The sequence below is a fragment of the Sarcophilus harrisii genome, chromosome 5, assembly GCF_902635505.1.
Source record: "Sarcophilus harrisii chromosome 5, mSarHar1.11, whole genome shotgun sequence".
Taxonomy (NCBI): domain Eukaryota; kingdom Metazoa; phylum Chordata; class Mammalia; order Dasyuromorphia; family Dasyuridae; genus Sarcophilus; species Sarcophilus harrisii.
This window is the reverse complement of record NC_045430.1, coordinates 244,059,366-244,082,243: the sequence shown is the minus strand read 5'-3', so window position 1 is coordinate 244,082,243 and position 22,878 is coordinate 244,059,366. Positions and strand designations below refer to the sequence as shown.

Below are 22,878 nucleotides of genomic sequence, written 5' to 3'. Positions count from 1 at the left end.
AAGCAAGTAATAGGGATGATGCCACTGATTCCTGTGCAAATATTTCTTGAAATTTTTCTGCCTTTTCTCTATAATTTGTCAGGTCTTTGGCTCCTTTAATGATGGCAAGTTTAGCAGAAAAGACTTTTCTACTTTCACTTGTCTTTGTGGCTCTCAAATGAATGATATCATGAATATAGTATTATACACAAGCAAAATAAAGCTGAATGATTAAAAAAAAACTGAAATAACTTGTCAAGGAACACAATGTTAGGAAAGGTTACTATATTATGGAGAATAAAACTTATTATCTTAGTCTTTGAACAACTGGTCAGTCTGGAATCAGAGAATACTAAGAGGAAAGCAGGGAGCCCAAAGGGCCCTTATATCCAACCCTCTTATTTTCCAGGTGAGGAGGTCCAGAGAGGTAAAGGCCCTTACCCTAAGTCAGCTTAGCATCCAGATAGGATGTGAAGCCTGATTTCAGGCAGTGTTCTTTCCACACTACCCGGAAAATCTCCACATCTTCAGATAAAATCATACTTGTTAGTTTAAGTGAAAACTTGCCAGATGGGAAGCTATCAAACTTGCTCCAGAGTCTACTTCCCCTGAGGGAAACTCTGCATCTCAAGTCTTGGATAAATTGGCAATTACTAAATCTTTCAAAATTGTGATACTTTTCCTGTCATTCATATATTAAATGGGTCACTAATAAATTCTATCTTGAAATGCATTAAGATGAAATGGTGCGTCTATGAACTAGGAAAGTTAAGTATGAAGTGAAATGATACATGTTAATCATATTTATTAATAGGAACAGAATATAACCAGATCTTTGTCTGTCCATACCCTTTCATGTCCTCCTGCCACCAATTTTATGTCAGATGGAATTGACCCTTGACATTCCCATCTCTTCAGTACCCCTGGGAGGGCTCTCTGGGAATTCACCTCCTCATTCCACACCTGTCTGCTTTCCTGGAATTCATGACATACCCAGAAGCTTATCATTCTTCAACACAAAATGCCTCTGAACCTCTCACCTCCTTGTCATGTTTCCTGGCTGCAGGGCGTCATTGTTGGTCCTGCGGCTGGTACCCTCATCCCGCATTAGATGGTGAGCTCCTGGAAGGCAGGGGCCGGCGTGCCTTTCGCAGCATCTCCAGCCTTTAGCTCACCATAATCGAGGCCTAATAAATGTTTATTGACTGACTCCTCAAAGAAGTCTCTCAATCTTACTTCAGTCCATTATAATTCAATCAACTCATAAGTACCAAATGGTGACTTTCCCCACAGGGTCTATGTAGAACAAGAGATAGTTGAGGAGGGGAAAAGACAGAAGTAACATCCTGTTTCCAATTGTTACTACTAATAGAAAGAAAAAATAACACACCAACAACCCCCCAAATAACCCTTTTAAAAAAGCTAGAAAAGGCTATGCTCACTTTGGGGAGCCACTGTGAGCTGGCAAAGGAGGAACTGTGGAAAGTGGGAGCAGCAGATGACCAGTGAGGGGGCCGCAGAGTGGCCCTGAGGTTTTATACTGGCAGGGAGGAAGCACTGCCCTGAGGGATCCCGCAGCCGGGCAGTTGAAGGATCCATCTTGGCTATCAGGAGAGCTTGTCCCCAGTGCAACTATCTCTTATTCTACATAGATGCTGTGGGGAAAAGTCATCTTATGGTTCTGCAGGTACAATGATATGTTTTAGAACAGGCAGTGGCCATTATGGAGGGGACCCAGAATCTCTCACTGATCAGGCAGCTCTCAGGCCCTAACCCTCAGAATGACTGACAATGGACAGTGACCTAGAGCTCCCTCTGCCAAAGAAGCCACAGTTGGACACAATAGTCTAGCTAGAGTTCAGATCAATGAGTTGAATGAACTTTGTGAGGTGTCCATCCTGAGAGTAATAATTGTATATAACATGTCAATAGAAAAAGGCATTCCAAGTTACATAATGACAACTACGAGAGGTTTTTATCTGAGCAAAGTGATCTTGAGGAAGTTCAGATCTGACTATTTTACTACTCCATTCAATAAACTCCAGTGCTTCCAGGATTCAAGACACTAAATGAATGAGGTTCAAAGCTCTCATCATCCCCCCTCCCCCCTTATCTTCCCCCCAAAATATACATTCTCCCTGGCTATTCCCTATTCCAGGAACACCACCAGCCCTCCCCCTTCCCCCCGCCCCAATTTCCTCCTTGGGCTTCCTTTTATGTATCAGCTGAAATCCCACCATCTGAGCTGCTCGCTCTTCACTTTGTCCTTCACTCAGCTTATTTGTCCGTGTGTTGTCCCCTGTGAGCTCTGGGAGAGCAAGAGCTATTTATTGCCTTTCTTTGCAATCCTGGAACTTAAGCAGAGAGCCTGGCCCACCACAGACAATAAATATTAGTTGACTAATTAATTGAAAGACTGAAGGAAGACATTACTGGGACTGTTGTCATATTACAGACGAGGAAACTGAGGCCTCAAGAAGCTAACTAATTTGCTTGGAATCCTCAGAGACTCACGAGTCTTCCTGACTCCTAATCCAGCTCTGTGCTCATTATAAGATGCCATTCTTTGGACTTGAAAGTTGGAAAAGGGGCAGTTGGATGGCACAGTGGATAAAGTGCCAGTGCTAAAGTCAGGACAACAGAGTTAAAATCCAGCCTCCAGATATATAAATTTTGTGAATCTCGGCAAGTTGCATAACCCCAAATACCTCTCAAAAAGAGAGAAAGAAAGAGAGAGAGAGAGAGAGAGAGAGAGAGAGAGAGAGAGAGAGAAAAGAAAACAAAGAAAGTTAGAGAACATCTGTAGTTTAGAAATGAAAATTCTGTATCCAATTTTTGGTAAGGTTGCAATGACCTAATTAATACAGAATAAATTTTTTTCCCACACAATGGAAACTTCACAAATTGTTGACTAATTCCAATTATAATAACAAAATCATAGAATTTTAGAGCTTGAAGGAACCTCAGCAACAGGGTATTATTAAAAAATAATGTACATTTGTGAAATGCTTTAAGGTATGCTTTCATCATGCTAGCAACTATTTCTCTTCCCATTTGATAGACAAGTGAGATTGCCTACACACCCACGAAGGGTCAAACACAGGCCTTCTAACTTAGGACCTGTGCTCTTTTCACCACTTCAGAGAAAAGGCATAAACTGCATATTGTGGAACATACACTAGACTATGTGAGTTAAGTTTTAATAAAACTTTATACAATTACTAATTAATATTAGAAAGTTCATGAAACTCGGGAGTCAAGAAACCAGTGTGAGCTTTGCCTCTACCAATAACTCCTTTGTGCCTCAGTTTCCTCCTCTGTAAAATGAGTGAGAGCAAGCTGAATGGGAAAACCTTGAAGGTCTTTTTCAGCTCAAAATCACTCTGTGATTCATTCTATGATTTTAAAGTACGAGTAATTTTTGGGTGAACTATTGACCTAAACTGACCTCCATCACTCCTTTGTCTTTCCCTTCCTCTTCCTTCTCGTCTTCTTCCAGAGTATTTCTCTCGGCAGCTTCTGCCTGCTCCGCGTCCCTCGTTGCAGGCACGGGGCCTTGCTGCCCAGACAGTCCGGCGGCCACATACTCCTGCACCGCTCCGAGCTGGGCCTGGCTCACCACGAGAGTGGCCAGCCTCTCTTCGAGCTCCCTCTCCAGTGCTTCCCTCTGGGCCTGGGCCTGCTCTTCCATGGCCTCCAGCTGCTGCTGGCACCGGGAGATCTCTGCCTCTTTCTCCTGCAGCGCCAGCTCCAGTTTCCGGGTCCCATCCTCACTCTGTCCTCCCAGGGGCCGGAGCTCCAAAGCTGCTGCCAGGCCTTCCCTGGGGCCTGTGGAGCTTCTGGGCCGTGCCCAGGCCTGCTCCGCTTGGGAGCGGGTCTCCGCCAGGGCAGACTGGGCAAGGGCCAGCTCTTCGCAGGCTCTCTCCACCTGCTGCTCCAAAGCCAGCTTTTCGGCCTGCAGAGACTCCAGCTGCTGTTTCAGGCTGTCGGACTCCTCTGGGAGCAAAGGGAAGTCCACTGGTGCCTTCTGTTCGATACTTGACAATTCCTGTTGAAGTTTTTCAATTACTTCATTGAGCTGTTCTATTTCTTCTTCACTATTTTTCTTTACACGTTCTTGGTCACTCTTAAGACACTCTAGCTGAGATTCCAGATACCGTATCAGCTGATTTTTTTCTTCAATGACCTACAAGTTAATGAAAACATTTTTTTTAACAAACTGTCAAAAGATACAGTTACATTTTATCCATTTCATGTCATTTTGTACCAAAACTGGGCACTCAAAAAATGTTGAATTTCTTAACTATATCATATCTTGTTGATTTTGATACAAACTACTTTCTTATTCATCACATTAAAAACTGGAATCACATAGAAAGCATTACCAAATCCAACATAATTTGATTAAATATAGCTAAAATTGCCAAAATAAACTCAGCTAAGAAATTATATTCCCAAATTGAACACAAACTCCTATCTATTGTATTTAGAGTTCATCAATTCTTTCTCTGGAGGCAAATAGCATTTTTCATCATGAGTTCTTTGGAATTGTCTCAAATCACTGTATTGCTGAGAATATCTAAGTCAAACACAATTGTTCATTGTTCAAAACTGGTGTTACTGTGTACAATGTCCTCCTGGTACTGCTCACTTCACTTTTCATCAGTTCATGTAAATCTTTCCAGGTTTTTCTGAAATTGGCCTGCTCATAATTTCTGACAGCACAATACCATTCGATAATAATCATACTTCACAACTTGTTCAGTCATTCCCAATTGATCGTTATCCCCTCAATTTCCAATCCCCAGTCACCACAAAAAAGAACAGTTATAGATATTTTCGTGCAAATAGGTCCATTTCCTCTCTATTTTTTTAATTAACAAAAACTTTTGGGAGAGGATATGGACCTAATAGTGGTTTTGCTGGGCCAAATGGTATGATCAGCCAACTTGATTGGTGTGAAGTGATGACTCAAAGTTGTTTTAATTTGCATTTTTCTAATCAATAGTGATTTAGAGTATATGACTATAGAAAACTTTAATTTTTTTTTGTCTTAAAATTGCCTTTTCATATGCTTTGACCACTTACTTATCAATTGGGGGGATGACTTATATTTTTATAAATTTGACTCAGTTCTCTATATATTGGAGAAATGAGTTATCAGTGATCCTTAGTGTAAAATCCCCTCATCCAATTCTTTCTAATTCTGGTTTTGTTTGTACAAAATCTTTTAAATTTTATATGATCAAAATTATTCATTTTATATTTTTTAGTCTTCTCTATATCTTGTTTGGTCCCAAATTCTTCCCTTATCTATAGATTTTTAAATTATTCTATGCTGTCCTAATTTGCTTATGGTTATCACTCTTAATGTCTAGATCATGTAACCATTTTGACCTTATCCTAGTATATAACGTGAGACGTTGGCCTGTAACTAGTCCTGCCAAACTGTTTTCTACTTTTACAGCAGTTGTCAAAGAATGAATTTTTGTCCCCAAAGCTTGGGTTTTTGGATTTATCTATCTAAATTACTATTTACAAAAATAATCTGTGGACTTAATCTAGTCCACTGATCTACCACCACTCTATTTTTTAACCAGTGTCAGGTTGTTTTGATGATTACCATTTTATAAAACAGTTTGAGATCTGGTATGGCAAGGTCATCTTTCCTTTACATTCTTTTTTCATTGATTACCTTGAAATTCATTACCTTTTGTTCTTCCACATGAATTTTGTTATTATTTTTTTCCCTAACTCTATAAAATAAGTTTTTGGTTGTTTGTTATGGCATTGAATAAGTGGATTAATTTAGGCAGAATTTTCATTTTTATCATAATTAGCTCAGTCTACACATAAGCAATTAATATTTTTCCAACTGTTTGGATCTGACTTTATTTGTATGAGAAGTGTATTGTAGTTGTGTTCATACAGTTCCTGGGTTTGTCATTTTCTGATAAATCATTTTTATCAGCAAGATTTCTTTTATTCTGCTGTTCCCATATTTTGTATTCTAATTTGAAGTAGATAAAGTTTGATTTCTACAGTTAGATATGAGGTACTCTGAGGTTCACTTCCATCTTTACAAAAGTCTCCATCAGCATAAGGCCAGCTGAGACTTAATAGCATCTGCTACATTCCAGGCTAAGAACCAGCTTGTGTGTCAACACCCAGAACAAAGAGTCTTAGAGGATATTATTAACATAAAAGCCAGTTTCCGTTGAAGATTTTTGGAAATCCCTATTCTCTACAGTTACTGATTCATCATGAAGGTAGCCCCAGAACTGAAACATCCCTGTGATCTTTCCTGAGTGTTCTCTGACAAGTTAAGTTCTATCATTTGTTCTATTGGGATTGCCAAATAACTTTTTCAGCTTACCACCTGCTGCACTTTCCCTTCCAGGTGGGAGGTTTTTACTTTTAGGGATGAAGACATCTGATTGCAAATTCCATTGAGTTAAATCCTCCTGAGGGACGTTTCAGATAAGAAGATGGCTGCCACCATCTCACCAAATGGATTTCTTTCCCCATTATGTTGAAGTTGCCCCTCTGTTTCCTCAAAATCCTCCTCATGGCACCTTGGGCCCATGTGCTGTCCCCGACTCCCTCATGGCTCCTCTGCCCGCCTGGGGCTGCCCCTTGAGATGCACCAGGAGGTGTGTGTGTGTGTGTGGGGGGGGGGGGGGAGGCAAGGAAACCAGGCCAGACTGCAGGCCTAGGGAAGTGACCTCCGGCCAGTGACCTTAGGCACAGTCACTTTAAATGTAATTTCTATCCCTTGTGTCAGGATGTGGCAATATATAGAAATGCTGATTTATGTGGGCTTATTTTATATCCTGTGACTTTGCTAAAATTCTTAATTATTTCAACTAGTTTTTTAGCCAATTCTCTAATAATTATACCATCATCTCATAAGCAGAGTGATAGCTTTGTTTCCTCACTAACTATTCTAATTTCTCCAATTTCTCTTCATCACATAGCATACCTTTTAAAATGTTTGCTGAATTGAATTTTAAATATTAAATGCTAAAATAAAAACAGGATCCAGAAGATGGCACCAAGAGCTAAGCCCATACCAGTCTGTGATATGTAGGTATATTTTACAACTTTTCCCCAAACGGCTCTAGTTACTCTCTGGAGTTTATGATCTATGTATTTATTATTCATGAACATAATAATAGTGACATTTACACAATGCTAAAAGGTAGCACTATGATTTATCTTCATTTTACAGATAAGAAAACTAAGACTCAGTGAGATTAAGTTGCTTGCCCAGGGTCATAAAGCTCTTAAATGTGTGAGGTCAGACTCCAACATAGGTCTCCCCAGGTCCAAATCCACCATGGCATGCTGTCATCAATAACTCTCTGATAGGCATTTTCATTAGGTATAAAGTCTGCACGCATATAGACATACACCGATGTATGTGGATAAGGGTGTGTGTATGTGTGTGTGTGTGTGTGTGTGTGTGTGTGTGTGTGTGTGTCCTTCCATCTACCTAGATTAGTTAGAATTCCATGAAGAAATTTGAGATAACTATACACTAAAAAAATGTCAGAATGCTACGATGACCAAGGGGTGTGTGGGTGGGAGATCCATAGATAAATAAAAGAATACTACTTAATATATAAAAATCATAAAGTCTGAATAAATAGGAATTCTAGGAGCCTAAAAAAATAAGAAATATTTGAAATCTACTTGATATCATTGTGTACCAAAGCTCAACATTTCTGCTTTTTTTATAATTCTAGCTCAAAAACTTATTTTAGGTACAGGTATTGGCCAATATAAGATAACCATACCTTGTTATCTGTTGTAATTTCAAGATGCTGCTGAAGTTGTGTAATTTGGTCATTTAGTCTACCAATTTCTAATTCTTTTTCCTGTATCATCTGGGTAAATTTCCCAAATAACTGATGATGGTCCTTCGTGGAGAAATCTTCAAATTCTTGTACAGCAAAACCTAGTTTTTCCATTTCATCCTGGTTGACAAACAATAAAACACAACTGCTGTGATTATAATGACATTTTTTGAATAGTCTTCCAACTAAAGATTATGCACATTAGAATGTCAAAATGCACAACAAAGAATATGGAAAACACAATGATAACAAGGGGTTACATTTCTATGATGTTTTAAATTTTACCAGGTGTTTTACTAACAATAATTCTGGGAGATTGGTATTATAGCCATTTTACAGAAGAGGAAACGTAGGCTTCTTGGCCCCTTGGTCCCACAGCTGGTTAGTGTCATGGTTGCCATCTGAACCTAACTCCAAATCTAGCACTCTTTCCAAGGTACCATGCTGCCACTCCACATTCCTCCAATTACTTGGTTTAAAAAAACAAAAAACAAATCTGGTAAATACCTTCTTAACCACTTTGCACTTACATAATTTTCATGTATAATAAAGAAAACATTTTAACTGTAATAGAATGTATTTGTGTTTTGGGGCTATAGTTCAGATGAACAAGACAAAACAAGAAGAAAACATCATTTGCCTCCAAAAATTACCTTGAACAATCTATTCTCTTGCTCGAGTTCTTCAAGGCGCGTGGTAGACTCCTTCTTCTGTATTTCTAATTGCATGTGCAGTTGCTGAACTTCTTCATTTTTATTTTCCAGCTCTTCTCTAAACTGCTCTAGCTGTTCTTCTAAATTTGTGATCTACATTATTCAAAATACAAATACCAAGAATGAAACAAATCCTTCTTGTCACAAGCTTAAATGCTACCTTCCCTATGAAGTCTTTCTTAATACCACTAACCCTCCACTGGCATTTTCTTTTATGAGATTGAAAACTTTTTAGAGTATATCATATCCGTTAGTATAACTGTCTCATTTTACCTAAAAGGCTATATACATTTCTTGAGCGTTAAAAGTCGCAGGTAAGGTTAACTGAAAGTTAAAACTGGAGAGGTTAGAAACCACCTTGTGTAATCTGTTTTACAGTTGAGAAAATGAAGTTGGTGAGAAAAGACTAAACATCTAGTAATTGATAGAGCCAGGAGCCAAACCCAGGCTATTTTCCTCTTTGGAGATTTTACTGAAATTAAACAAACAAATTCAAAAATATTAAGCACTTCTACACTGACTAAGGTGCCTTGCTAGATACAGCAATTCTGTCTTATTTGTTGCTATAGCACCTGTGATTTCTAGCAATTTGCTTTGCAAATGATAGGAACTCAATAAATATTTGCTTGACTCAATTTAGAATTGAAATATAGCTCTTTCTGTGCTAAAGGAAAAGAATGTAATCATATATTTTTAAATTCTCATAAGCTGAAACACATTTTAAGTTCTGCAGAAAAATATAACATATTTTAGAAAACTACTAGTAAGATTACAAAGGAAAAAGAACCATAATTCAGATTTTAATCTCTTAACACATCTCTTAACAGGAAAGAAGCATATATTTTTATTGCTTTGTTATTATTGTAACTTCTACTTACAAATTCAGAAATTATCAAATGAGGTTAAAAGGTCAGAAATTCTAGGGCTGGAAGGGCCTTCAGAGATCATCTGGTTCAACTTCTCATTTTACAAATGAGCAAACAGGATCATCCAGGTGAAATGACGCCCAAAGTCACAGAGGTGAGTGGAAGCACTGGGATGGCACCCCATGTCACCCAGCCCCAATCCAGGTGTCTTTCTGCCACACTAGGAATTCCCTCTGTCCTAGGGCAGCAGAGCTCTGTGTACCTTGGAATTTGTGCATCTTGGCATTTGTTTAAATGAATGGAGGCACAGTACTAGAGAGTGCAAGCACTCGAAAGAGGATGTCCCACCCTCTCCTCTATGTCTTCCCCCATCTAACTTTCACTCCTTCTCAACAGCCTCAACAGGAGCTCCCAGGGGAACAGGAGAGTGTTCTCTCAGTATTACTTTCCTAATTCTGGATTTCAGCTCCTCATTAACCAGGTCTGTTCTGCCAATTCCTAAAAACAATCATTTTTCTTGGCAGAGAAAACAGAAGAAAACAAGTTGAAAATTTTGCCATCTCTTATTATCTCAGCCACTCTGAGGAGTAGTCTATTTCTTTGATCTGCCTCTTTTTCTAATACAACGTAAAAAAAAACCCAGTGCAAAAACAATAACAACAACAACAACAAAACACCTAAGTCAGGCTCAGACTGTCCTAATAAGTTTTAGTGTTCTGATAATATTTTCTTAGCATCATTGTTGGTGGAGTTGTGAACAAATCCAACCATTTTGGAGAGTAGTTTGGAACTATGCTCAAAAAGTTATCAAACTGTGCATACCCTTTGATCCAGCAGTGCTACTCCTGGGCTTATATCCCAAAGAGATTATAAAGAAGGGAAAGGGACCTGTATGTGCACGAATGTTTGTGGCAGCCCTTTTTGTAGTGGCTAGAAACTGGAAACTGAATGGATGTCCATCAGTTGGAGAATGGCTGAATAAACTGTGGTATATGAATATTATGGAATATTATTGTTCTGTAAGAAATGACCAACAGGATGATTTCATAAAGGCCTGGAGAGACTTACACAAACTGATGCTGAGTGAAATGAGCAGGACCAGGAGATCATTATATACTTCAACAACAATACTATATGATGACCAGTTCTGATGGACCTGGCCATCCTCAGCAACGAGATCAACCAAATCATTTCCAGTGGAGCAGTAATGAACTGAACCAGCTACGCCCAGAGAAAGAACTCTGGGAGATGACTAAAAACCATTACATTGAATTCCCAATCCCTATATTTATGCCCACCTGCATTTTTGATTTCCTTCACAAGCTAATTGTACAATATTTCAAAATCTGATTCTTTTTGTACAGCAAAATAACATTTTGGTCATGTATACTTATTGTATATCTAATTTATATTTTAATGTATTTAACATCTACTGGTCATCCTGCCATCTAGGGGAGGGGATGGGGGGTAAGAGGTGAAAAACTGGAAAAAGAGGTTTGGCAATTATTAATTCTGTAAAGTTACCCATGCATATAACCTGTAAATAAAAGGCTATTAAAATATATATATATATATATATATTCTTAGCATCTTTTGATTGATTTTACATAAGTTATCAATTTTGCATTAAAAAAAGTCATGTTTATTTAATCCCAAGTGGTCTTTCTCTTTTAAAAAAAATATACCAAATAGATACTGAAAAAATTATTTTAAAAATTGTACTTTCTTTACAAAAAATATATTGTGAAAGCTCAGTCATGAAATAGTTTAGGAAAGTTTAGGAAAATTGTTTAAAAATATGACAATTTCTAAGCAAAATCTACTGTTGCACAGTGATGTATCATTAGGAAGGCAAATTAAAAGCTTTTTAATCTAACATGCGTATAATATTTTAGAGAAGAAACTTACACTCAAGTGCTGCTTTTAGGATAACACAAAATAATTCAAATCTCAGTTTTTAAAATTCAGGGTTTTTTTACCTCTTTTTCCTTTCTATCTAAAGCTTCTCGTTCTGCCTGTAATTGTACTTCGAAGGGCAATTCTTTGACTTCCACAGCTCCAAACTGTTTTCGGTTCTCTACCTGCAAAAAGAATGAGATATAAAAAGTGTTTCCTCAATTTTAGATTAAGGGGTATATATGTATAACAAAAAATTATTTATATATCATAGTAGAGATAAATTAGTAATACAGATTTTCTAATATAGTGTTGCTATTTTAGCAGAATTATGATTTTGTGCATATTGATTCTCTCTCAATTTCTTCAATTCACTTCAATCTGTCAAAATTTCATCTGCATAATTCTTTTTAAAAGAAACAATTTTATTTTAATAATAAATATAAGCACTTAAACATACAAAGAACAGAGTAGAGGATTATATATCCAGTTGAGAACTTCTGTATACAGAGTTTTAATTTTTAAATATATTAAATTTAAAATGATGGCAATAAAACTGCCCTGCTTTTTTGCATCTCTTTCTGAACTTCTTTCTGGTCTTTTCTCTGCATTTTAAGTGTTTTACTGATGACCTTTACTTCCTTTCCCACATTTCTACCACTACCCACTTCACTCAAATCAATCAGGCAACAAATACTCAGTAAGTATTTACTGTGTACCAGTCACTGTGGATACTCCCTCCCTTCCATCCTTATCCTTAACACACAATGAACTCATTCTCTGATAGGGGAAGACATCAAGTACACACATAAATACTGAAAATCATCAACATGAATATTAAAGTCCCAATATTAGAGCAGGAATGGGGGGAGGAGGAAGGCAGTGGATCAGGTGCTTCAATCCCTGAGAAAGGGAAATACCTGGTGTTGCTAGTCCCCGTGTTTTGGATTCTGATCCAGTAACCTTCAAAGGAGGAAAGGTTGAATGAAGGAGATAAAAGTCAAGGGTGGAGGAAAGCAAGGGGTGCTGACTCTATCCAGGATACCCATGTTGAAGGGTGTGTATGTGAGGGAAAGCACAGCCAGTGCTGATGAGGAAAGCTGGGGATGCGGTCGAGGGCAATTGCTTCTCAATGTGGGATGAAAATGAGAGAAAGAGGCCCAAGGGGGAGGAATTAGCTCAAGATGGACTGGAAATTCTACCGAGCCCAGGAGAAGAGACAGACAGGGCAGGAGTGGGACATGGAAGGGAAGGGCTGGAGAAGAGGGTGAGAGAGTGGGAAGTGGGATGAGTCAGATTATGGAAAATCAAGCGATCTCTTCTGACTGAGGTTTCCTAACTGCCATCTCCACAATGACCACCTCTCTCTCTCTCTCTCTCTCTCTCTCGGTAAACTGACTTGCCCAAGGTCACACAGCTAGGAAGTATCTAGGGCCAAATCTGAACTCAGGACCTCGTGATGTCAGGGCCGCCCCTCCAATCAACTCTTAACTGATACACCGAATGGCTTTTTTTCAATCCTCATTTTTCTGGACTCCTCTGCACTATCTGATTGGCTGCTTCTCCAGTACATTATCTCCTCTCTAGGCATTTGTGAAACTGCCTCCTCTTCTACCTACTCCTTCTCCATCTCCTTTGCTGGATTTTTGCCCAGGTTACACCCACCAATCTTGAATGGTTTCCAAGAATCTGTGCTTGGACTTCTTATCTTCTCCCTCTATACAATCTCCTCTGGGGATATCATTACCCCCTCTAGGTTCAAAGATCATTTTTTTATGCTGAGGATTCTTAGAGGTCTATTTATCCAGCCCTGACTATTTTCTCTTAGGACAGTGCCGGGCACCTAATAAATATGTGCTTAATAAAAACAGGTTTCCTTTCCTCCTTCTGTCCTCTGATCTTGGTTACATGCTGTGTACTGGACATCTTGAAGCAGATATATGGTGGATAGCACAAACCTAAAACAAAATTACTCTTTCCTCCTCTACCCTCCCACCTTTTCTACTTCCCTTTTATTGCCAAGAGCCCCTCCAACCTCCCAGTTTCAGTTGAAGTATCACCCTTGGGCTCTTATTTACTCTAATTCCAAATATCCAATCTGTATGCAAGTCAGATTTCTCACTTCCCACTCCACCTGCTGCCTTCTGACACGGCCGTCCCCAGCAGGCCCTCATCACCTCATGCCTTGACTTCTCCAGGACTGGTCTTCCTCATTCCAGTCCATCCTCCTCTCAGCTATCAAAGTGATTTCCCTAAAGTATGGTCTGAGTATGTTACCCTCCCCTCACCTTCCAATTCTAAGATCAGCTTTTAAAGCTTTTCCCACCTTTCCAAATTTCTTAGACTGGACTCTAACTTTACAATCTAGTGACTACCTGCCCACTCTCCATCACCCACCTCTCACCCCTATCTAGAATACTCTCTCTCCCTTATTTCCAACCTCGTAGCTTCCTCCAAGACTCAGTTTAAATCTCACCTTCTATAAGAAACTCCCTTGATCCTCCTTCCTCTGAGATTAAACCACCATTTGCCATGTCTATACTTGGTATGTACATAGTTGTTTATAAATTGTCTCCCTCATTAGAATGTGAGCTCCTTAAGGGCAGGGATAGTATTTTTGTTTTTCTTTATAGTCATACAGTGCCCAGCACAGAGTAAGCTCTTAACAAATGTCCACAGATTAAGACACTGGCTCTGTTTGAATATGGTACCTTATTCTGCACTAATGATCATCTTCTGTGACGTTCTGAAAGCGGGCTTGCATTCTACATCAGTGACACCACTAACGGCCATCTCTCTCCTGAAAAGTAGAGTTCTAGCTAAGCAGGTCATCTACTCATTTGTTTTCCTTGCTGTGATGTCTGTTTTGTTCTGTGTAAACTGCCAACAATGACAGAGTCAATGTCTTTATTTTGTTCATTTCTGAGTTTTTGAAGGATATATAAAAAAGTGAAAAATGGAATTGTCATTGTACAATGTATCTTACTTTTATTCTTATAATCAATTTCTTATTTATTCTATTTTTTCCAGTTTTATGTCTTTTGTTCCTAATCTACTATCCAACCAATAAAAATGTAATAGAATTTGATCCTTTAACAAAGGAAAACAGAAAAGTAAAGTCAACCAAGAAAATCACTCCTTTTGATAACTCATGAAGCATTACATATGCCTAATCAGCCCACCTGCCTAATGTGTTTTATCATCTGGGAACAAGACTTAGTTATTGTACCTAGTCTGAGTTGCATGTATTTTAGTACTGTTTTCATTTAAATTCTTGTCTTCATTGCTTATATTGTTCTCCTTTCTTTACTTTAATTGCATATTCTCATGTCTCCAAATTTGCCCATATTTTTTATTTGCCATAAAACACTGCTTCATTTACCACAACTTATTCAGACATTGCTCATTCAAAGGATACCAACTTTGAGTCATTTTTGTGTTTGTTTTTTTAGGTCACAAAAACAAACTTCTAGGAATACATACCTACTAAACAATTTAAAATAGAAATTGGATAATTGAAAGTTTGTTCAATATCTGTCAAATAAAATTTCATAAAGTTTACCTTTTGTAAACTGTCCGCACTAATAAGTAATGCTTGTTCCAGGTCCCTTATTCGGGATTCCAGTTTCTCAATTTCTTCATTCCGTTCTTGCACATCTCTCTGAAGCTGTTCTTTAGATAGCAGGAGTTCACTGCATTTGTCTGTTTTTTCTTTGAGATGATTTGTTAATTGTTCAACCTAGCAAAGTAATGTACAAGATAAATTTAGAGTTTTTAATTTTTAGTATAATAATAATAGTAGTAGAAAAGAATCTATTCCTATTACAAAAGTGCTTAGTAAAATATGATCCCATATTATTTTGTTAATTTTGGATAGTAGGATAAGCAACTATGTTCCTGGCTATTAACAAATGTTACTTCCTGAATAACTAAGATAAAATCTAATCAGCAAAAGAAAAAGAGAAACATCAGATTATCTTGCTTATATTACAGATTTTAATCTCTGATGAATTTTTGGATGAAATTTAAGATTTACTTTTTATTATGTATCTAATTTAAATATTTTTATATTTGAGAGAAACCGTGTCTGAAAAAAATCTAGATTAGAGGGTTCGATGGTATAAGTACATTGTAATCAAATAGAATTAGTTTTCTACTGGTTGCAAGTCTCAGCTAAAGTCCCACCTTTCCTGATTCCTCTTAATGCTAATGCCTTCTCTCTGCTGATCATCTCCCATTCATTCTGTATAGATCTCACCCATTGGGCTGTATTTTATCCTTCCCAGGTTTAGGGTATTTTTGTCACTACAAAATAGGACAGTATTTGTTGCATAAAAAGATGATATTCTCAACTTTTGAGAATAATGTGGACTCTGATACTAATTGTTAAATCAAAATCCTGTACATCATTTCAAGACAAGGCACTTCCCTTCTCCTATGGTAGTTTCTTTACAGTGGTTTTATTTCTTTTTCTGAGTTTGGATTATTTAAGATTTTATTTGGTCTGCTCAAAGCTTGGGTGTTTTATATTTTTAAAGGTATTCCTATATTTTACTGAATTCATATTTTTTTTGTTAGCATAAAATTGTGCATAATAGGTTCTGATTATTCTTTTTATTTTTTTTCTGGTTTTATTGTGATTTCACTATGTTGATTTCCTATTTTATTGATCTGATTTTCTTCTCTCTTCTTTTTAATCAGATTGGCTAAAAGTATGACAATTTTCTTTGTTTTTTTCCAAGGAACTAGCTTTTAGTTTTAATTATAATTTCTATGTTTCTTTTGGGTTTCCAATATCTATTTATCCTCTAATTTTTAACATCTTTTTAATTGTGCTTTTTTTTAGGTTTGCTTTTTTGGATGGCTTTCTAATTCTAAAAAATATTCAGTTCATCAATCCTATCTTTTTATATTTTGTTAATGTATGATTGTAGGGATATGAATTTTTTCTAAGGACTGCTTTAGCTGAATCTCAGAAATTCTGGTATGTTGTTGCATTGTCATACTGTCCCTCCCATAATTATTGGTTGTTTCTATGATTTATTCTTTGACCTGTTCATTATTTTTGGTTTTATTGTTAGGTCTCCATTAGAGTCTGTGTTGTTTGCTTGTATTTCCTGCACTGATTACTACTTTTATTGGATTTCGGTATGTAAAGGGTGAATTTATTACATCTATCATTTTAAATATATTTGCAAAATCTCTGTGCCCCAATTCACGGTTAATACTGTATTTTTAGATCTAGTTTCTCCAGAAATTAGTTCAGTTCCATCTTTTTTCCTTTTATCTTTCTGTCAAACTTACCCAAAATTAATAAAAGGGCTTCTCCTTTCACTATTGTATTGCTGTCTATATATTCTTGTAGCTCATTTAAGGTTTCATTTATGAATTTATATTCTACTTTCACAATTCTTATTTCTGTTTTAGAACAACTAGGAGCAGCATTGTTGTAGTTCCATGTTCCTCAAAGTCTTTAGGATCTTGTGCTTCCTCAGATTCTGAATCCTTTTCCTTATTTTGCAGCATTTGTTCAAAAACATTAAAACTCTTTTCCTAGCTCTGGAGGTTCTATTTCCTTTTGTTCTTAATATCTATGTTGTTGGTTTATCTGCTTATGCTCAAGGTCTTTTTAAGTTTTCTTATTCCTTAGATCTTTCAGTTTTTCCCCCCTTATTTTCCTCTCTCTCTTTTTGACTTTCATTCTCTCTGATGATAGTTTCCTTAGGGTCTGGATCTGAAAGCTTCTCAGCCTCCTCCCATACTGGGCAATTTGCAGTTTCTCAGTCTACATCTTTGACCCATGTTACGTTTGGACAGACAGAACTGGTCCCAGCTGAATATTGGGCTCTTGCCCTAAGACTCAGTGAAATGCCACATTGGCTCCCATCTCCCTGGAGTCCTGCCCCTTTCTCTCTGCCAAAGGTGAAGAGCATGGCCATGCTGCCATCACCACTTGAGCAAATTTCTGGTATTTAAGAGTTTCGTTCTCCAAGAGAAGGGGATGGATAGGACTGAGGCATGGAGGTGAATTCTGTGGCAAGCCTATGGGTCAGCATATAAAGCTTACTGTTGAGAGCATGGTGAGAGGTGTACAAGGGGCTGCCAAATGAGTGTGGTTTAAGGTTTGATGAATGTGGTGGGTTTTCCTGGGAGGGCAGCCTTAGTCTCAGTTGAAATAATTACTCCAAAATCGCAGCCAGCCGATAAAAGTGCAAACGTTTATTTCTCCTTCCAAATTTAGCCCCGTTAGCTGAGGCCTATCTCTCTGTCTGGCTCCAAGAGATCTTGCAGCTTTGTCCTTGGCTTCTGCCTCTGCTTTCTTCAGCCTCCAGCCAGCTCCGACTCATGGCTTCTCAATCTCCAGTCTGTGGTGAGTAGTCTTTTCTTCCAGAGTGTTCTGTCTCAGAGCCCTGTTGATGTTCCGGAGAAATTCTTCCTAGCTCCAAGAGCTTCCTCCATATATATCATCTCCCAAAGGTTAACTCCTCCTTCTCGAGGCAGGGATTATGGATTATCTCCCAGAGTGCTCTCTGGTCCTAAGAACTTCAAGGGAGGTGTGAATTCAGACTAAGCCAGCCCTGAATTCCACTGAGTACTTAGATACTTATGAGCTCTCTAAAAGTGTGAACACAAGCATTGTTCAATCAGTTCCACTTAGTATCTTGTTTCAAGTTCTGGCCCAAAATAACTCTAAGATTAAATTAACTCCAATGTCTTTAACACTTTGTAAAGAAATGTCTTAACACTTTAGTAAAGATTACAACAGATGAATATTGGCTTTCTCGGTCATTCATCAAGTTTTGGGTTGAGGTTGGGATTTTGGAGGTTTCATTTAGGTTTTTAGTATCCTAGACTTGGAGAAGAATGTGTCTTTGGCATATAATTTCTATTTTGGAGAGTTTGGAGAAAAATGTCTAGTCTAGTTTGGAGAAAAATGTCTATGACTTCTTGTTGGTCATGTGATCTGGAAATCATTATATATGTGTCTCATGAACATTCAAACAGGAAATGGAGATTGTTAAGAGCCAGCATATTTTGATCAAAACCAGACTTCTTATTTTCTCTGATAGGGTTACTACCTGTTGATTGATCAAAGGAATGAGATAGATATTCTTGGATTTCTCTTATGCTTTCTTTTAAAAAAGAAGAAGTGGGGCAGCTAGTTGGTGTAGTAGATAGAGCACCAGCCCTGAAGTCGGGAGGACACTTCCTAGCTGTGACCCTGGGCAAGAGTCACTTAATCCCAATTGCTCAACAAAACAACAACAACAACAACAAAAAAAAAACAAAAAACAAAAAAAAAAAAAGATGAAGACTGGACAATTTTATAGATAAATAGATTTAAAACTAGTTTAATGACCAGATCCATTAATAGATCAATATGAACTTGGAAAAAAATCTTTTGTGGAGTGTCACAAGGATATATAATTATCAGTGTGATAGCATCTTTACAATATCTGCATGTGACACAAATCTACAATTAGCTAACCCAACGGATGAGAGTCGGGATCATGAAAGATCCTGTCAGGCTGAGCTGACAATATTTTATAGAGATATATGTAATATGTCACAATCCAAAAAATCAATGTCACAAATATAGGTTAATTAAAATTTGTGTCAAAAATATTTGAAGGTTTTAGTGGATCAAAAGTTCAGCAGATATTAACAATTAAGACACAACAGTTCCCCAAACTCACATAATCTTAGGCTCTATGAGGAGAGGGTTCATACCCAGAAAGAAGAAAGACCAATTCTTGGAGGATTACATTTAGTATTGGATGATTCACTTGAGGGAATTCAGGAGAAGGCAAGCAGAATGGTAAAGAGATTAGATACTAAATCATAGATGAATCCCTTGAAGCAGGCAAAGGTGTTTAGCCAGGACTACAAAGGATGGGATGATAGTTCTCTTCCAGTATTTAAAAGGCTCTCATGTGAGAGATTTATTCTGCTCCAAGTTTAGATCTCAGGGAGCAGAACAGAGAACAATGATGGATGTTCAGAGGGGAGATTTCACACTGATTTAAGAAAAACTTCTTAACAACTGTAGCTGTCTAAAAATAGAAGGGCCACCCCTCATTACAGTAGGTCTCCAAGTAAAGAGGGAATCATCCTTCCTCAGGGACACTGTAGAAAGGATTTCTGATTAGCCACAGGAACTGAGCTCCTTTTCAGTCCTTAGTTTTTATATTTCTGTGCATGATAATAAAAGTAATGTAAAGAGTCACCAATTAAAGAATTATATGCTAATTTAATTTTGAGTGCTATCTATTTTTATTGAGCATTGAAAGTTACTTATAGAGCAGAAATGAAAGTGAAATAAAGTGATCTAAGGAAGAAGGGCAACATGACTTTAACTTGGGAGTTCTGCCTCTGAAAGTGAATAATCACTTGAGAGGAATTATTGACTGAGTATCTATTATAAACATGGCACTGTGGGGAATGAACAATATACAAGAGACAATCTTCCTCTTGAAAAGTCTTATCATCTGATTGATGATAAGTTATATACATATGCATTTCAAAGACAAAGCAGCAAAATGTTTAAGAACTACAGGAGAGGACAGAGTAGGTGCGAAAGGACAGAGAGGGAACTTCAAAGTGGAAAATTTAAGAGCATTTTAAGAGCATGACTAGACCTTAAAAGGATTGGCAGGATCTTCATAGCTAGAGAAGAAAATGGGGAAAGAGAAAAGGTAACATTCAAAGAACAAAGGCAAGAAAGTACATGAAGTTTTAGGATGAAGAGGGAGTTGTACAGTTTGGTTCAAATGCAGGGTCCCTGGAGGGCAATAGTAGTAGATATAGCTGGGAAGGTAAGAGTTCAGATTGTAATTGCAAGGATAGGACGAAGAAGAGTAAGTTTATTTACCAAAACTGGAGATACTGAAAAAACTCAAAAGTGAATTAACATATAATTCTTCAATTAACATCATATGTACCAAAACATGTGTACTTGTGTAAAAATGTAACCTATAAACCATGTAATTGGTTTTGTTGCATCAGTGAACATTGCCTGTTATGTGATTCTTTAATCAAAGACTCATGTTCCTATATAAATTGTATCTCCTTTAGTACTCAGAAAGATAAATGTATGCAGTTATTATTTTAGTTAAATCCAAAAAGACTTTCCTCATTATAACTGTCATGGCTCCACAGACATGCTAGATCATTTCTTCCTGGGTACTTTGATTCATACTGTAGTCCTTGCATGGAATGTCTTCTTGCTTCTTCCTGGTCTATTTCTACCCTTTAATCCTTTACACCTAGTCAATCCCACTCTCCTCCATGAAACCATCTCTTACCTTCACATGAAGTCCTTCCTGACCAAGCTCCTATGGTACTTAGTCTTTACCATATGATTCAGCACTTAATTATATGTTATTTTGTGCTGTACAATATGGTCTAATGTATATTTATCTTTCTTTCCACATTATAATAGGGTTTAATTATTTTCTTATCTCCCATACTACCAATTAAGTGCTGAAATTTAGGAGGCCATACATACTTGGTGATCACATGGTTAATGCTGGTCTATTTAGGAGTAATAAAGACAAATCTGGGGCAAATTAGTGGATTTTTGAAATCAATTATTAACTACTCCTGATTTATTTATTTTAGATCATATATATGCCTTTTGCCCCACTTCCGGATGCAGTGACTAATTTGCACAGAGGAACTAAGGACCTTATCATAGTGTCTTCTTACTTTACTTTACCTAATCAATCAACAAGCATTTAGCACGCAGCTACTCTTTGTGCCAGGCACTTGACTAGGCAACAGAGAAACAAAGATAAAACAATGCTGAGACACTCCCTCAGCATTCCGGGGCTACAATTACGCTAAGACTCCACAACCCTGTTGGAGCTGCAAAAAGGGGAGTGGCGCAGAGGGATGGAGGGAGGGTGAGCCCTGGAGCCTGAGAACCTTGGGCTGCTATTTTGCAGATAAGGAAACAGGAGCTAAGAGTTGAGGTGACTGGTCTCTGGTCAGACAGTGAGGAAGGGCCCCCCAACTCCCAATCCATTGTTCTTTTCACTTCACCTGGCTCCTTGGAACCAAGACTTTGAAAGGCTGTCCCGAAGAAGAGAGAATAGCTTTGCTTTGGGTGGCTCCTGAGTGTAGGACTAGGAGAGAGGGAGACAGAGATTCCATGCCAGGAAAACTTCCTAATGGTGAGGGCTATCCTAAAGGGGTATGGGGCCATCTGGGCAGAAATGAGTAAGCAGGGGATGTTCCAGACCAATTGTCAACAGGGCTACAGAAGACTTTTTTTGGCACATGAGTTAGACTAGATGGTCTCTGAGGTTCTTTTGCCTCTTGAGATTCTGGGGTCCAGTGAGTAATCAGTCTGCTGAGATAAAGTCCTGTCTCTGACCCAGAGAGCTGAATCACCCAGCCTCTCAGTGACCCAGACAGCTGACTTTTCACACTGAAAAATTTCAAATGAATTGCTGATGCACGTTAGGAAAGAAATTCCTGATCAGGAATTCTCTATGAAACCACAGGTTCAGTCAAAGAAATGGCCCCTTATTTGCACTGGAAATGCATAATTCAAGAAAAGTGGAATACAGAGGTATGTTTATATTTGGAATTTTAACCACTGAAAACAAATTTGACTTTCCTATAGTAAGGAAGGAACAATCTTTTGGTGTTGCAGCCTAATGTTTATTGAAAATGGGGGTGGGGGGGGAGAGCATAAATTGAAAAGATGAAGCAACTTGAAAGATTAAAAAAACAAGATCTTAAATAAAATGTTGGGCAGCATGAGGCAGTTACAGTTTTCCCTATTCCCTTAAAGGGATCCAAAGAGAAAAAAAGGGCAATGCAAATTTCAGCAAGAGTATTAAGGGAATTTGAGGGCATTGAGAACTTTTTATAGAGAAACAGTATCAATTCCCCTGTTTACTTTCTTGTTCTGAAGAATTATTTATTGGGATAAATGTTGTAAGTCTACTTGATTTCAGGTGCCTCTAACAGGTTTTCCAAGTAGAGCTGCAAGGTGCAGTCAGTGGCCCAGAGTCTTTCTTACCTCTCTCGTTTGGTGCTCACTGATGGGCTGAAACTTTGGGGTGGCCTTCAGCTGCTGTTCTAGTTTCTGTATTTCTTGCTGGAACACATCTCTTTCATGTTCTCTATCAATTGCTTGCTCCTAAAATGAGAGAAGAAGATTAAAAGAAGAAATGCTTAATTGTTACATGATCTTACACAGCCTCACTATAGCTAGAGTCCTACTTGAAGGTGAGGAGCCAGAAGAGATGACAGCAGGAAGACTTCATGAGCTCCACAGCTCTTATGGGGGTATGCTCAAAACAATGAAGATTACATTTGACTTAGAACTTCAGAAAGAGGGATAAAATGAAGCTATTATCGAATATATATTGAGTCAGTGAAATATGGGGAAGCAGGAAATACACCTTGTAAGAATAGCAGCAAACATTTATATAATGCTTACTATGTATCAGGCGCTGTTTTAAGCACTCCTCAATCATTCTTTCATTTGATCCTCAAGTGACTTGTCCAGAGTGACCAAGTGACTAAGTGTCTGAGGTTACATTGGAACTT

General features: G+C 37.8%; 1 protein-coding gene across 3 annotated transcripts in view; it reads right to left on the bottom strand.

The window, feature by feature from the left end:
• Positions 1-22,878, bottom strand: part of AKAP9 (A-kinase anchoring protein 9) — a 170,764-nt gene that overhangs the window by 28,057 nt on the left and 119,829 nt on the right. For all 3 annotated transcript variants that reach the window (XM_031939997.1, XM_031939998.1, XM_031939999.1), the window contains 6 exons: positions 22,346-22,465; positions 14,876-15,052; positions 11,397-11,498; positions 8,492-8,644; positions 7,779-7,958; positions 3,428-4,165 (listed from right to left, as the gene is read on the bottom strand). In XM_031939997.1, coding sequence (XP_031795857.1) covers positions 3,428-4,165; positions 7,779-7,958; positions 8,492-8,644; positions 11,397-11,498; positions 14,876-15,052; positions 22,346-22,465 — 1,470 coding nt within the window. The remainder of the gene's footprint in view (positions 1-3,427; positions 4,166-7,778; positions 7,959-8,491; positions 8,645-11,396; positions 11,499-14,875; positions 15,053-22,345; positions 22,466-22,878) is intronic.